Genomic DNA, 15,629 nt, shown 5'->3' with positions numbered 1-15,629 from the left:
CATTTGAAAAACAAGGCTTTAGAGCAGTGGTTCCCAACCTTTTTTTAGCCATGGCCCACCTAAGCATCTCTAAAATTCTGGTCCCCCCCCCGTGACATATTATTATTATTATTATTATTATTATTATTATTATTATTATTATTATTATTATTATTAAAGTGAACTCCTATTCATGAGGAAGAAACCTAAAAAGACCATTAACTTGGTCTAAACAAGCTTCCAAACTGCCCCCCTTAAAAATCTAATTGCCCTCCTTGTGGGGCATGTGCCCCACATTGGGAACCACGGCTTTAGAGCCATCTCACCCCAGAACGGTAACCAGACATTCCGTTTCAGCGACTGTAACCTTGGTTTAAGGAGCTAGTTGGCGCCTGGTTTATGTATATCTGAGCTTCTAACACTCAGCCATAGACATACAGTGGTACCTCCAGTTGCGAACGGGATCTGTTCCGGAGGTCCGGCTGGATCCCGAGGTTTCCGCAACCCGAGGATCACTGTTCTGCGCATGCACGCGGGGCAGTAGACCGCTTCTGCGCACGTGCCGAAACCTGGTCCGATACTTCCGGGTTTGCCACTTTCGTAACGTGACGTTTACGTAACCAGAGGGTTATGTAAACTGAGGTGCTACTACACTAGTTCTTTTGCCTGAGTGCTCCTTTGCATCCCAGGCCTTCTCAGGCTTAACACTGACCTCTTCGTGGTGGTGCTCATCTCCATTATGGTCCTTGTGAGGGTGTGTTGAGAGGACAGCACGCTTCCTCATGCCAATCTGCCCCTCGTGCTTCCTGCCACGGCGATGCCCGTCTCCACTGGCGGGATTCGGGTCTGGATGCCCGCGGGCCGGCGAACGCTCACGATCACGCTCGTGAGCGTGCGAGAGGGCCGTGTCTTGCGCGTGGCCGTTTTTGTGAACTCGGTTGTGTCCGTGCTGCTTGGCGGATTCGTGGCTGGGAGTAAAGCCCTGTGCCGCCTCCACCGAAGCTCCGCTTCTCTTCTTCCTTTCCTTCCGTGTCCTCCTGTTGTCTTTGTGCGACTTCTCGGGCTGCTCTTGAGTCATGTTGGTCTCCGTCGAAGGTTCGTGGCTGGGCCCCCTGTGGTCCTTGGCGCTGGTGGAATCGTTATGGGAGTGGCGAGTACCGTTGCGGCCGAGGTGATGGAGCCGGCGCTCGTGGTGCCTGTGGTCATTGTGGTCGTGAGTGTGTTTGCTCTCCGATTTTAAAGATGGCTCTGCCGCTTCTTTCTCGGGGTCGCATTTCCGCTTTCTTTTGGCAGGCCTTTCGTTCGTGGTCTGGTTCTCTGAGTGAGTATGGGAATGAGGAGGGTGGTGGTGGTGGGAATGGGAATGCTTTCCTTCTTGTACTTCTATTGCATCTAAGTGAGAAACATGATTGTGGCCAATGTCCTCATGATTTATTTCCACTACTTTCACTTCTCCCAGGCCCAGGCTCGTCAGCAATTTCTCCAGGCCGAAAAACGAGAGCGTTCCGTTTTCGCCGTAGCGGTCAAAGAGTTTTTCAATGTAGTATTTCTGTTTCTCTTCAGCCTTCTCTGAGATCTGATAGTCATTGTGGTTGTGGCTATGCGGCTGTGACGCTGCGGTTGTGACCTCGGCACTTTCGTCGTGTCCATCTTCGTGGCAATGGTGGCATTGATGAAAGACAAATGTTAGCAAGCAAATGAGGCAAAATTGTGTGTGCATGTGTACCTTCATTTCTGTTTCCTGAAAGAAAAGGAAAGAAAACACTTGGCTGTTAAATCTGACCCCGAAGTATTTCTGACAATAAATGACTTCAGAGCTGCATGGTTTCTGCAAGATCCCATACAAACCTTCAAAACCAAACCAAACAGCAATTACCTTTCTAAACCACCACCTATTCATTTGCAGTAGGCAAAACTTCTCAAGAAAGCCTTGCAATTAACTTTATGTTTGGAGTTTCTTAGAAGATTTTTACAAGGTGTAAGGTTGTTAAGGTATAAGCTTTTCTAGGCTAGCATCTATGTTGTCAAAGGTATCTGGAATCTAACCCATAAAAACTGGTATCACAAAAGAGTGTGTTTTTCAGTATTTTAAGGTGCCACTGGACTCTTAATTGTTTCTTTGGCAAAACAGACTATTACAGCCATTCCTAAAAAGTGAACTGGAAATGTACGTTCAAACTCTAAGCCATCAAAGCTCTTTAACTATAGTAAAGCAATCAACATTTGAAGTCTCTTTATAGTACATTGGCTAGCCATCCATTTCTTTGATGTCACACACACCGGAGGTTCAAATAAAAACCCTCATTACAGGAGGAGAAAATCACAGCTCTCCTTTTATTTAATTAAAAGGTCTAAGGATCAAAGCAGTTTCGACTACAGTAGAAAGCAAAAGTGAGAGTGAGTCATAGCTTTTCTGCTAAATGCCCGTTCATGAGAACACTGCACAATTCTGAGCCCTGAAGTGGCATTATTATTTCAATACTCCAAAACTAAGATCCTTGCAAATTATACTTTCTCCCTCTCCCTCCATCTATCTCATACTCACAATGAAACACTCATAAACTGCATAGGTGTACATACTTACTACAGAAAACAGGCTTTCCCAATTAGCATTTTGAACAGAATGTTTTCAGAGGACCTCTTCTTCAAAACTCAAGACAGCAAAAGGCACATCGACAACTTACCTGCTCCCATTTTTATAAGCTCAGAATGACGTTCCACTAACCTCAGTGAGGTTTCCATGCTGCCAATATGTAAAAGCTGGAATTTGTTCAAGTGAAGACAGCATCATTTACGAAAAGGTTCAAAGGTTCAAGTTTTGTACATGGTGTTAAATAATGCCATTCTGGCAGACCCCAGGAACAAACAGCGAATTGTTTGGTTCCCCCCCAGTTACGTCTCTTTTGTTATCTTAGACATAAGAAGACAAAAAAAAAAAAAAAAATCCGTATCGAAGAATGGATGCAAAAATATATATTAACTTTTGGACGACCCTAGGAATTTAGCCACAAGGAAATTCCAAGGAGCTCATGAGGAACAGAGGAGGGTGCCAGCCATAATGCCACCCATCTACTGATTTATAAATGCAACTGTTCATCTAAGAAGCTCCAAAAAATATGGTATCTTCACAACAATCTTGCGAGGTTGAATTAGCTGGAAAGCAGCAAGTGATACAGTGGAGATTTCAACCTCCAGCTTCTGCAGACAAACTGGCTGCTTTAAGCTCCAGTGTGCAACATGCTCATACGCGACATTATAAATTGTATTGGTCGATTTTGTTTGCTTTTATAGAAAATAAAGCAACTGGTGCATTTATTACGACTCGCAACTTGCACGTGTTTAACTTGCGCCATCGCAACTGTATGTGCCTTGCAGCCGGCCTGCAGCAATTGCACAAATTAAATGTACGCAGGGTGGGGGAGAGCCTCAAAAACTCTTTGTGCGCCAGGTTTCCCTGCCATAGAAGGTCCCCGTAAGCCCTCAGACTTGCTTGTCAGGCTCTGCTGGGACATTTTAATGCATAATAGCTCTTGCCTTGTAAGGACTGGACTGGGTAACTGTTTAACCTCCCCACCCAGCTTCCATGAATGATGTGAATGGGCTATTTCTGAATATGGCATAAGACAAATATCATACTAGCATCACGACTTGGGCCTGCCTTGAGTGTACAGGATCAGATAACAGGGCTGGGTGGAAATCCTCCTTCTGAAGCACATTTCACTCAGAGACAAAGGAGTAGAAGATCACTGCAGGGGAAGGAGGAACATGTATTCCTTTTCTTGCCACTGCTGCCTTCCCTGCCTGTACTTCTCAGCTGGGTCCCCCATCCACTGTAACGCATGAAACGAAAAGGGAGAGGATATTGAGTCAATGGGTGGAAACAGAGAACACAAAAGGTGAATTCGCCATGGCATGTGAGTCCTCCACCCCCTGAGCCCAGAAGGAGTCCCAATTTGACCTGCGAGGCCTTTCCCCCCAAGCCTCACTCATGCGCCCAGCACCTGAAATCATGTACTATATGATGGCAGGTATGGGGAGGCCAAAGGCCAATCAAGAGCCTTGAAGTGTGCACCCGACTGTTCTTTGGTAAATGGGGTTTGCGTTCAGCACCTTTTTAAATTTGCCACCAAATGCCAAGTCCTGGTTCAGGAGCTCCTGAGAGCAGCCAACTCCTGCTGAAAGCGGGGTTTGCAGCTGGAACCACTTGCAGCAGAAAGTAAGTGCAGGCAATTTTGTGCAGGGGTTCCGTTCCCAGTCCCCATGCACATCGGTGGAGCATGCGTAAGCAGGTTCTATCCCCATTCCTCCTTCTTCCAGGTCCAAAAGAACCTGCACGGTGACAATCAAGAGTGCAGTCTTATTTGTTTCCTTTAAAGCAGGGTGGACAAAAATAAATGATTTTTAATAATAATAATAATAATAATAATAATAATAATAATAATAATAATAATAATAAAATCAGATTTTTAAAATTTTAATTGGATTTTTAAAATAAAATGCCTTTGGAGGAAAAATATTTCTAAAGGTAGCTTTCTATTTAAGTTACATTACAGTCCAAAGGCTGTTCATCAAGAAATAAGGGTTTGTTTTTAAGTTTTTCATGTGTGCTAAAACTCAGTCTAAGTTTTTTTAAAAACAACAAAACGTTTAACCACATCAGTTAACAAACATGGATACATATGCTATAATGTTATTGTTTTAGTTAAATAAATTGTTTAAATTGTTATTAAGGAAATTATTATTTTTCTCCTTCCAATAAAGTACAGCAGAAAAGTTGTCCAAATATAAAGTTAACTTATTAAACCTCACAATAGTTTCGTAATTATCTGTCTATGCGTTTCTAATAGTATAAATAAATCAGTAATTTTTGATATAACTAAAAAACACTCTGAAAAATTATTTTTCCAAAAATGAAACCTTCATCTGGTTGTAAATGTTAAGATTATACCAGCAAGAATGAGCCTTTTTGAAGAAAAAAAAATCAAGTCTTACTGACTAGTGATTTAAATCAATTTGATTTACATGAAATCCACCCTGCTTTAAAGCTAGGTACACTGACATCATGGTGACATTAGGACAGTGTTTCTCAATCTTGGGCCTCCAGCTCTAGTGCCAGACTACAACTCCCATCATCCCTAATAATTGGTCCTGCTAGCTAGGGATGGTGGGAGTCATAGTCCAACCACAGCTGTGGACTAGGGCTGGGCGATATATCGTCCAAAACTGGTTTGAAGCCCATATCCATGATATTGCTTTCATGATTTTTGACCTGGCAATATATGTGTGCAAAAATCACAATCTGGGAAAAATCATGAAGCCAGCTCATGCCTCTACAAAGCTCCATCCTTATTTCAGACATCAAGATGTTTAAAGGTAAAGGTACCCCCCTGATTGTTAGGTCCAGTCGTGACCGACTCTGGGGTTGCGGTGCTCATCTCGCTTTACTGGCCGAGGGAGCCGGCGTACAGCTTCCGGGTCATGTGGCCAGCATGTCTAAGCCACTTCTGGTGAACCAGAGCAGCGTACGGAAACGCCGTTTACCTTCCCGCCACAGTGGTACCTATTTATCTACTTGTTGTGTTTTCCAACTGCTAGGTTGGCAGGAGCTGGGACCGAGCAACGGGAGCTTACCCTGTCGCGGGGATTTGAACCGCTGACCTTCTGATCGGCAAGCCCTAGGCTCTGTGGTTTAGACCACAGAGCCACCCACGTCCCTTATCAAGATGTTTAGCTGGTGATAAATATCATTATGTTGAAAAAGAGTTATCACCCAGTCCTACTGGGGACCCAGGTTTGAGAAATACTGCACTCACTGTTTTGACAGGTAGGCAGCACAGCGGCCAAGATATGCAAGACTTCTGTTGAAATACAAAGCAGTAAATCTAAGCAAGTGGAACTTAAGGAGCCTGGCAGGTAGATTTCCACTAACTGTACAAGCACTCTGAAGAGACGATCCAGTAAAGCCATTCAGTTATAGTGCCAGAGGCTTGTCTGCTTCACCCAGAGCTGCTACCCACGTCCCACACATCAATAAGTCCTCAGCAAAGCCTGAAAACATGAAGTGCCTGCCTCATCTGAATTGCTTTAAACATTAGCAAGAATTCCCCTTGTTGAGATCGTACCCTTGACTCAAGTATGATCCTAATCCTTTCTGCTAGCTCATGATCGCTTTCATGTGACTATCACATACAGCCGAACTTAAGACCATGCTTGGAAATGTAGTCATGCATCCCTAATTTCACATTGTACCTTTTCTTCGGGGGACATCGTGCTTGTTACGCAAGTCCCGGTTACCACTTGATGCACCAAATTCACCTCTCGTTCAGCACCATTTCTGAGAACCGGTACCAAACATTTCAACAATCCCGTTGTCTAAAAAGCAATACACTGTTTTTCAGGTCTCTGTTGCTGGGGGGGAAAGAGATGCTGCGTTCTAGGTATGCAGAAGCAAGATGCAAGCAAACTTTCCGATTCTTCTTGATTTGTTTCTAGTTGAGTTGAGAGCCAGTGTGGTGTAGTGGTAAAGAGCGGTGGACTCGTAATCTGGGGAACCGGGTTCGCGTCTCCGCTCCTCCACATGCAGCTGCTGGGTGACCTTGGGCCAGTCACACTTCTCTGAAGTCTCTCAGCCCCACTCACCTCACAGAGTGTTTGTTGTGGGGGAGGGAGGAAAAGGAGAATGCTAGCCACTTTGAGACTCCTTAAAGGGAGTGAAAGGCGGGATATCAAATCCAAACTCTTCTCTTCTTCTTCAAAAAAACCCCAACTGCACCAATTCAGAAGTGCCTATCTTAAGGCAGGTTTGGAGAGCATTGGTCTCTCCAGATGTTACTGACTTACAATTTCCTTCAGCCCCAGCAAAGGTTGTAGTTCAGTTCAAGCTGTCGTTCGGCAACATCTGGAGGGCCAAAGGTTCCCCACACCTGTCTTACAGAAGTAACATCTGGATTTCCCTGCTCAAACATACACTCCTCTCCTATTCCTATATAGCGCAAACCTGCTTCTGATACTCTCCTCACAGTTTTCTTTCTTTCTTTTTTAAGCTTGCAATAGGGAATATTCACACATTACTTTTTTGTTTGCTGTACACCTTAGGTTTTTTTTTTTTAAGTCATGCCATCTGGAATTTTTAAAATGCTTGGAAACAGCAAGGCCAAAGGGCAGCCACTCTCTGAAGACTGGAGAAGGGACCCACATAAGAATATTTGGGGGGCAGACAGGGCGAGCCTGGCTTTGGGGTTTGTTTTTTTTACAATCTTCAGAGGACCAGACCATATGAAAAACGAATGTAAGATTTTAGCAGGAGTTATTTTGTACTCAGGGTGTGATGGCAGTACCAGTGGGGGTAGGAGACAGAAGGATTCTACAGTACACCAAACTTATCCAAGAAAGTGACTTACTTAAAATGTTATAGAAAATGGTATTGCTCTCTTGTGCAACTGTTTTCAGTTGCCAGTACAGAATCGGGAAATGGTAGTTACTCCAGAATAATGTGCTCAAAATACATTGATTTGGGGTGTTCCTTTTATTTTTGACACCTTCATTTTGGAATGGCTCCCATTTTTCAAAAGGCCATGAAGAAAGACACCTTAAATAACCCAAGGGAATCAAAACAGCAGCAAAAAAAGTAAGAAACCACCACATTGTGATTTTTTATTTTTTGTGTGCTGACATTATACACAAATCTTTTTGAGCTTTTTTAATCTTGTAAAAAAAAAAAAGCGGGGGGGGGGAACATTCTGTTGCTGTGTCCATAACCTAGGTTTAAGCGGCCATAGGCGAATAGCTTTTATATCTCAGTTTCTAACACTGGTTAGTGGTGATCGTGACTTGGCCTAAGAACGTTACGACTGCCTTCTGCGTTTTCTAGCATCCAGAATCAATGCTCACAGGAAGAGGTATGGCTTGATCACATTCAACACCAAAGTCTTAAAAGTTGGTTTCACCTGCAATCATAAACTTATCCATGGCAGAAGAAATAAAACACCATGTAATAAACATTTAAAATATGGCACACCGGACCTGCAAAGGAGTGCATTTGGCAAACATCTGGCAACCTCCCCCCACACCCAGCTACTTTTATCTCACAGTAGAAAACTTACAGGCATCCTCATCTTTCCCCCTGCAGATAAAAGAACCTGGGTGGTGAATATTCTTAGTGGGAAAATGGCAGCGGCGGGGGGGGGGGGATAAAGTAAATGCTCCCCTCTCTTCAATTTGCAGCCTCCAGGAACTCAGTTCTATAAAAGCAAAGCCGTCCCTAAAAAGACCACAGAACTCAATGCAGCATGTATAGTTTCATCCCTAGAAAAGTGGAAGACATCGTGCAGCCAATCAAATTTGGTTTCGTGCTAACATCAGAAGTCGACCAAAACTATTCAGAGTTAGACCACAGTCCCTAAACCTCATTTGCCCTCAGTGAAATTGTTATGCAACCAAAGCAACGTTTCTGGCAAACGAAAGGATGGTTTGGCGCAGCATAAAAGCAGCAGCCTATCAGGGTGGAAGTGCAACGAAGTGTTTGCACATTGGCTATCATTTGACAGCTGCTTCCTCTCAGTTATTGCCCTGTGTATTTTAGAAACAGGTCTTTTCTGTGCATCAGACCAGGGATGCTTTGCTGACTTCAGGTTGCAAGTTATATAAACTGTGTCTGCTAAGTAAGGTTTTGTCAGGTAATAAAGATGAATTATGGAGACACTGCAGGTTTTCATGGAGAGTTAACGGGAACTTGCCAGGAGTGAGTAATATTGTAAACAATCTGAACAACCAGTTCTAACACAACATATGGCTTTTATGGAATAATAATTCTTAAAATGACTCTCATGAATGCAAGCCAGACACAACATGAGTCTGCAATTCTTTCCGCTGATCTATCCTGAAGGGAGAAGGGTCTCTGGTAGTTGCACCCTTGTGCAGAACAATGGTTTTTTGGGGGGATGTTATCATGCTAAGAATATATACAATGTAATGCTCTTGATGTGCATGCATGTGTGGGTTTCGTTGAAGTAACATTCAAGTTCATCAGTTTTCTTTTTAACAAATATTTGGGCGATACTGCCTCTGAACTGGCAAACCGTGGTTACTAGAATCTGGAAGTGCACTATGAGCTTGGTTTGAAATCCTGATTTGTTTCGAACCTGTTGTAACAGGAAACCATGGTTAATTAATCAACAAAGTCTTTCATTACAGTGCAACAAGAAAGTCCTGATTAATAAGCGGAGAGAAGTTACATCCAAATGAGGCCAAATCCATTAACTCAAGGTCAAGCAGTGAAATTTATTGGTGGTATGGTTGTGACAGACAGAAGGAAGTATTTCTGCACTCAATGAGTAACTTGCTGAATTCACTGGCAGAAAATAGATGTGGTAGACAGTAGTTTAAGTAGCTTTTAAATAAGGACAGAAGTTAAGAAGATTAAGAACAGCCCTCCTGAATCATTTGGTCCAGTATTCCATTCTCACGGTGGCTAGCCAGATGCCTATGGCAAGTTCATAAGCAGGACATGAGTGCAATAGTTCTCTTATGGAAGATAGAGCTATGAATTAAGAATGCATTAACAGCTAGAAGTGGAACCTTCATGTTCACAGGCTCTGTACCTCAAATGCTGGAGACATCAAAAGAATCATCCCCACCAGGCAATGCTTGTAAGAATCCCAAGGGCTTCTTTTGCTGCTGCGCTACCCTGTAGACCACCTGATTTGCCTGGCAGCAATTTTGTTTTATTTTATTTATTTTGCTGTGGGGCTGCCTGGCCTGGTAACAGGGCAGCAAAAATAAAATTAAAAATAAGGTGCCTAGATATTTTGTTTTGGCACCCACGACCTAGGTCCCAGGAGCCATATGGCTCTAGCACTCCTATCCCAGTTTCTAACACTGCCCAAGGGTATCTTGCTGGCCATTATTGCCAACAGGGTGACAGGCTAGATCATGGGTAGGCAAACTAAGGCCCAGGGGCTGGATCCAGCCCAATCGCCTTCTAAATATGGCCTGCAGATGGTCTGGGAATCAGCATGTTTTTACGTGAGTAGAATGTGACCTTTTATTTAAAATGCATCTCTGGGTTATTTGTGGGGCCTGCCTGGTGTTTTTACATGAGTAGAAAGTGTGCTTTTATTTAAAATGCATCTCTGGGTTATTTGTGGGGCATAGGAATTTGTCGTCCCCCCCAAAAAAAAAAAATATAGTCCAGCCCCCCACAAGGTCTGAGGGACAGTGGACCAGCCCCCTGCTGAAAAAGTTTGCTGACCCCTGGGCTAGACAGACCTTTAGTCTTATGCAGAGAACGTATTATTATGGGAGTACAGAGGATTGAGCGACAACTACATTATATCCTCCATGCGGAAAGAACATGAAGTGTGATTACAGTGACTCTGCAAACCTGTTTCACCAAAATTAAATCGCTCTTACAGCACCACTCTCATTTGAAGGGGTCCAGTCCCTACAGCTGGCATGATCTGCACATTTAAGGAATCCAAGCCACCAGAGCAGCTTCTCTTTATATGTAGCCCCTGCTTCAGAAGAACAGATTGCATGCTGTCTTCCAACTGTGGGTATAAATCACAACCACCGACATTTCTAATATGCCCTGCACTGTTATTTTTACATGCTCCCCATCTCAAAGTCCACAGTACTGTATTCCTTTGCCCAGTTCATCTACATCTGATTCTGCCCTATTAAAGGGGTCCTCCATTCTAATTTCCCTGTAAGAAACAGACCAAGAAACTATTCAGTTAAACAGCCCAGTACTTGATTGTTTAAAGTGGTTTCCAAAACTGAAAAAAGAACAAACCAATATACAGTGGTACCTTCATTTCCGAACTGTTCTGGGAGTCGAACAGACTCCCGGAACGGATTATGTTTGACAACCAAGGTGCCACTGTATTACTAAATGAGCTGTTATCATCAATCATATTAGGGCAGAGAAGAGACTGGATAATGGCGTCTTCCCAAGAAAGATGGGGGTGCATTGTTCTTCTTTTAAAAACAGAGCCTTTTCTGACTCTATCAATGTCTAGACCTGGTTACTAAAGCAACTGCACTTCCTAAAAGTCTCTCAACACACATTTAAGCACATTAAGGCTCTTATAAGAAGCAGAGTCAGACCCATGAAAACACCATCACAAAACCAGCCCGGGTACAAGGGGCCAATTTAATGATGATGTTGGCAATGACATTCCAGAACCGCCCTTCTTGACCTCAAATCAGATTACCATATTTTTTGCCCTATAGGACGCACTTTTTCCCCTCCAAAAATGAAGGGAAAATGTATGTGCGTCCTATGGGGCGAATGCAGGCTTTCGCTGAAGCCTGGAGAGCGAGAGCCCCGGCGCTGGGCTCCCACGGCTTGCGGAGAGTTGTCTGTTCTGGGGGCTGGGGTCGGGGGAAGTTCGGGCTTCCCCCGCCCCAGCCCCGCGCCTGGGGGAAAAATATTTTCCCCCCTTTATTCCCCCCCCCAAAAAAAACTAGGTGCGCCTTATGGGCCGGTGCGTCCTATGGGGCAAAAAATACGGTATATCCTTGCTGAACAGAAGCAGCACTTAGAAGTGTCTTGGTCAGTTCCTTACTGTAAAGGCAGAGATAGGAGAAAAGGGAACTTGGGAAGTTGACCTCTGCATGAGATGCGAGCGTAAATGCAACAGCATTCCTCATAACACGAAAGGTTCTGTTCCAATACGCTTTCGCTAAAACAGCAAAGCCTGAACTCGTGCCAACCTCTTTTGTGTTTACAGGTTAAAGAAGTACATGGAAAGCTGAAGCTGCACTGAAAACAACACAAGATCAGGAGCTCTTTGTGAGCTGCTTCTCTCTCTCCCTTTTACAGGAGGGTCATCAACTCTGAAAGACTTACAGTTGCTGTTACACAGGAGGAATATAGGTCAGGACCCAAAGAACTGTTGGAGCTAATTCTATAAGCTTAAGAGGACTAGCTTCCCCCGCATCAAATATGTGTGTGTGAGGGGGGAGATGTTGCATGGCAAAGTGGCTGGAGAATTTCCAAAGACGTTTGTCATTTATCTTCTCAAGATGAAGAAGTCCCATTAATGAATCAGATCCAATTACTAAAGTTTCTGTTTACACATTCAACATGTCTTATTCTTTTTTTTTACAAGATATTTATTAAGATTTTTAAAAAATATTACAATACAAAATGAAAAAGGAAAAAAAAATACAAAATAAAAATGATTATTAACCACTCCATTTTTCTATTACTTATTTTCCTTAGCTTGTTTCCCGGACCTCCTCATACCTCCCTTTTTTGTATTCCAGTTCAATTTGTTGGCTCAGCAAATCCTTACCCTCTTTGTTTATCCTAATCTTTGGTCTTAAAATAGTGACATTAGATTTTTCCCTATTAACAACCCATTTTTCATATTCCCTTAAAGCATAACATTCATTAATTTTACAATATTTCTGTAGATAGTCTTTAAATTTCTTCCAATCATCTTCCACCGACTCTTCTCCCTGGTCTCAGATTCTGCCAGTCATTTCTGCCAGTTCCATATAGTCCATCAGCTTCATCTGCCATTCTTCCAGAGTGGGTAAATCTTGTGTCTTCAACATGTCTTATTCATTCATTTATACAGGGAATGCTATGTCATAACCAGCTGGGATAAAATAACCTTTTTTTACTTTGTCTTGCAGGAACTAACTGTTCCTGGGGGTCCGATCTGACTATACGACCCTTGTCTTGGTGACTGTATTAGGCTGTACAGTGGTGCCTCGCAAGACGAAAAGAATCCGTTCTGTGAGTCTCTTCGTCTAGCGGTTTTTTCGTCTTGCGAAGCAAGCCCATTGACGGATTAGAGTATTAGCGCTATTAGCGGCTTTTAGCGGCTTAACGGATAAACGGCTTAGAAAAAAGGGGGGAAGGAAAAAAACCCCGCAGGAACTCACAAGACATTTTTGTGTTGCGAAGCAAGCCCATAGGAGATTCGTTTTGCGAAGCACCTCCAAAACGGAAAACTCTTTCGTCTAGCGAGTTTTCCGTCTTGCGAGGCATTCGTCTTGCGGGGCACCACTGTATTTTCCATAGAATCATAGACTTGTGGAAGGGACCGTGAGGGTAATCTAGTACAACCCCCTGCAATGCAGGAATCTTTTGTCCAGTGTGGGACTTGAACCCATGGTCTACTGACTGAACTATCCCTGGAATGATGTTGGATTGCTAATTTTAATAATATGGTGTTCTCTATTCTATTTTATAGGATCGCAGGTGGCGCTGTGGGTTAAACCACAGAGCCTAGGGCTTGCTGATCAGAAGGTCGGCAGTTCGAATCCCCGCGACAGGGTGAGCACCCGTTGCTTGATCCCTGCTCCTGCCCACTTAGCAGTTCGAAAGCATGTCAAAGTGCAAGTAGATAAATAGGTACCGCTCCGGCGGGAAGGTAAACGGTGTTTCCGTGCGCTGCTCTGGTTCACCAGAAGCGGCTTAGTCATGCTGGCCACATGATCCGGAAGCTGTACACCGGCTCCCTTGGTCAATAAAGCGAGATGAGCGCTGCAACCCCAGAGTCGGTCACGACTGGACCTAATGGTCAGGGGTCCCTTTACCTTTTTATTCTATTTTATGTGAACTGCCTTGGGTGGAATTTTATTCTTGAAAGGCGGTATAGAAATTCTTTTACTCAAAGAATAATAATTAACTAAATAATGAACCCAATACAAACTGCCAGTTGAAATGGAAGAGCATATTTTAAACAAGTCAACATTTTAAACAGTAAAAAAACAACAACACCTTAGTTTGGTTAGTGCTGCTAATTAGCTTCAACCTTTTAAGATTTAAAAGAATGATGGTTTGACTGGAATCGAAAGATAATGGGTAGAGATTACAGAAGAGCCCATAATAATGAATTCAGAAGATTTGACCAGAGCAAAAATAAAAGATTTGATGTATTTTGCTATTAATATGAGAGTGCTCTGAAGATTTATAATGCATACAAAAACCTGTATGGATGTTGCAAACTAGAGTAGATAAAAACTGGTGCACTTTTAAAAGCTAAAATTGGGAGTTTTAAAGAGCTGTTCCATTACATGTTGCTTTTTAACAATGGTGCGAATCCTGATTTTGTATAAACATGTTAAATTCTACACTTCTCTCATAAAACTGAACTCATGAATCTCAATCAAACACACTGGGATGGACACAGATTTGTCTGTTCAGGAGAGCAAGGCCGCTTTGCGTGCAGAAATGGCATTTTCTGACAGTGCAAAAAAAGAAAAGAAAGTAAGGCAGAGGTTTTTCAACCTTTTTGGGGTCCACGGCTCCCTTGACCAACTACCTTTTTTCTGAAGCACCCCTGTGGGACTCAGCTTAGTTATGCCAACCCTTGCCTGCAAAGCAGGAAGCCCCTCACCTCTTTTCAAACACTCTCCCCCTTGTGGAGTATTCCCTCAACCTCTTCTCCCCTCTCCTTGGGAGTCCACTGGGCAGCCGCAGCTGCCGTCCCTGGTCTCTGAGCTGCCCCTCTGCCCCCAAGAGAGGTGCCAAAGAGACACTGCCCCACAGGGGCACCCCCCTGGCCAGCCCCAGAGGCACCATTCGCCTGGGGAGCTTGTAGCCAGGGCTGCTACAACAAACAGCTGTGCAAGCCTTTGGGAGGCAGAGACGTGAGAGGGCATCAGAGGAGGAGGGAAGGAAAGAGGGACAGAGGCCTGCAGCACCCGGACCATCAATCAAGGCACCTCAGGGTGTCATGGCACACTGGTTGAAAACTGCAAGGCAGTCATGTAAATAAGCTCACAAATCCACTCAATGAAAGCCTAATTCTCCATGCAAACAAAAAACAGTATCTGACCTTCAAGTGCATGAAATTATAGGCAGATACAAAACATCTCTAAGCGGATGCAATGGTGTAGTAAAAAAGGCATTTGGGATGCACAGCCAGAGATATCGATTGTGTTGCTAGATAGTATAATGCCTGCATTTGGTTGCAAACCAACTTGCTTTAATTGTCATAGCAACAGACCAGTATGCACATTTGCTCAAGAAATGCATGGACTACACTACGGGTAACTCGTTATAAACGTTATTCCCACTATCCCCACCTGCTGATTTAAGGCTGCAATCCTGTACCCACTTACCTGGGAGTAAGCCCCAGTGAACTCAGTGGGACTTAGTAGACATATATAGTATTGTAATCCGTATAACCTTAACTCTATCTACCCTGTCTTAAACTTATACAAATATATTTTAAAATTGTTGTATTACAGAGGATGGCCTTTTTTATAAACAGCAGTGTCTCTTGAAACCCAATACATTTTGTAAATCTGCATTCTTGCGTATGGATTTGAAAAATTTTATTAGATCAAAGATAAATTATACTTTGTTATGTGTTACTCCATCTCTATGTCTACATTTTAAAACTCCTTTTAAAACTGGTAGTAGTGAGCAGACAAAGTAGTAAAACAGAAATAAACAAAAACAGAAATAAACAAAGCAAAACCTGTTTTCACTTCCCATTTGAATTTTTAAAATATAATTTAAAAGGATATTTCTATTAACACATTCTGTATTTACCGCATTCTGATCACATCCATTACCTAATTAGACTATTGCAACTTTTAAATAAGAAATACCACATTTCTGTGTATTAGCATTACATGTACCACAATATTATCTTCCTGAAAAAGCAACATGTTTACGTTTG

At 43.1% G+C, this 15,629-nt stretch overlaps 1 protein-coding gene across 4 annotated transcripts in view; it reads right to left on the bottom strand.

The window, feature by feature from the left end:
• SLC39A10 (solute carrier family 39 member 10) overlaps positions 1–15,629 on the bottom strand; it is a 57,776-nt gene that overhangs the window by 27,407 nt on the left and 14,740 nt on the right. For all 4 annotated transcript variants that reach the window (XM_081213030.1, XM_081213029.1, XM_081213032.1 and 1 more), the window contains exon 2: positions 692–1,720. In XM_081213030.1, coding sequence (XP_081069156.1) covers positions 692–1,711 — 1,020 coding nt within the window. In that variant the 5' untranslated portion in view covers positions 1,712–1,720. The remainder of the gene's footprint in view (positions 1–691; positions 1,721–15,629) is intronic.

This window comes from Podarcis bocagei (genome assembly GCF_964188305.1).
Source record: "Podarcis bocagei genome assembly, chromosome: 1".
Taxonomy (NCBI): Eukaryota; Metazoa; Chordata; class Lepidosauria; order Squamata; family Lacertidae; genus Podarcis; species Podarcis bocagei.
This window is presented reverse-complemented; position numbering and strand designations above follow the sequence as displayed.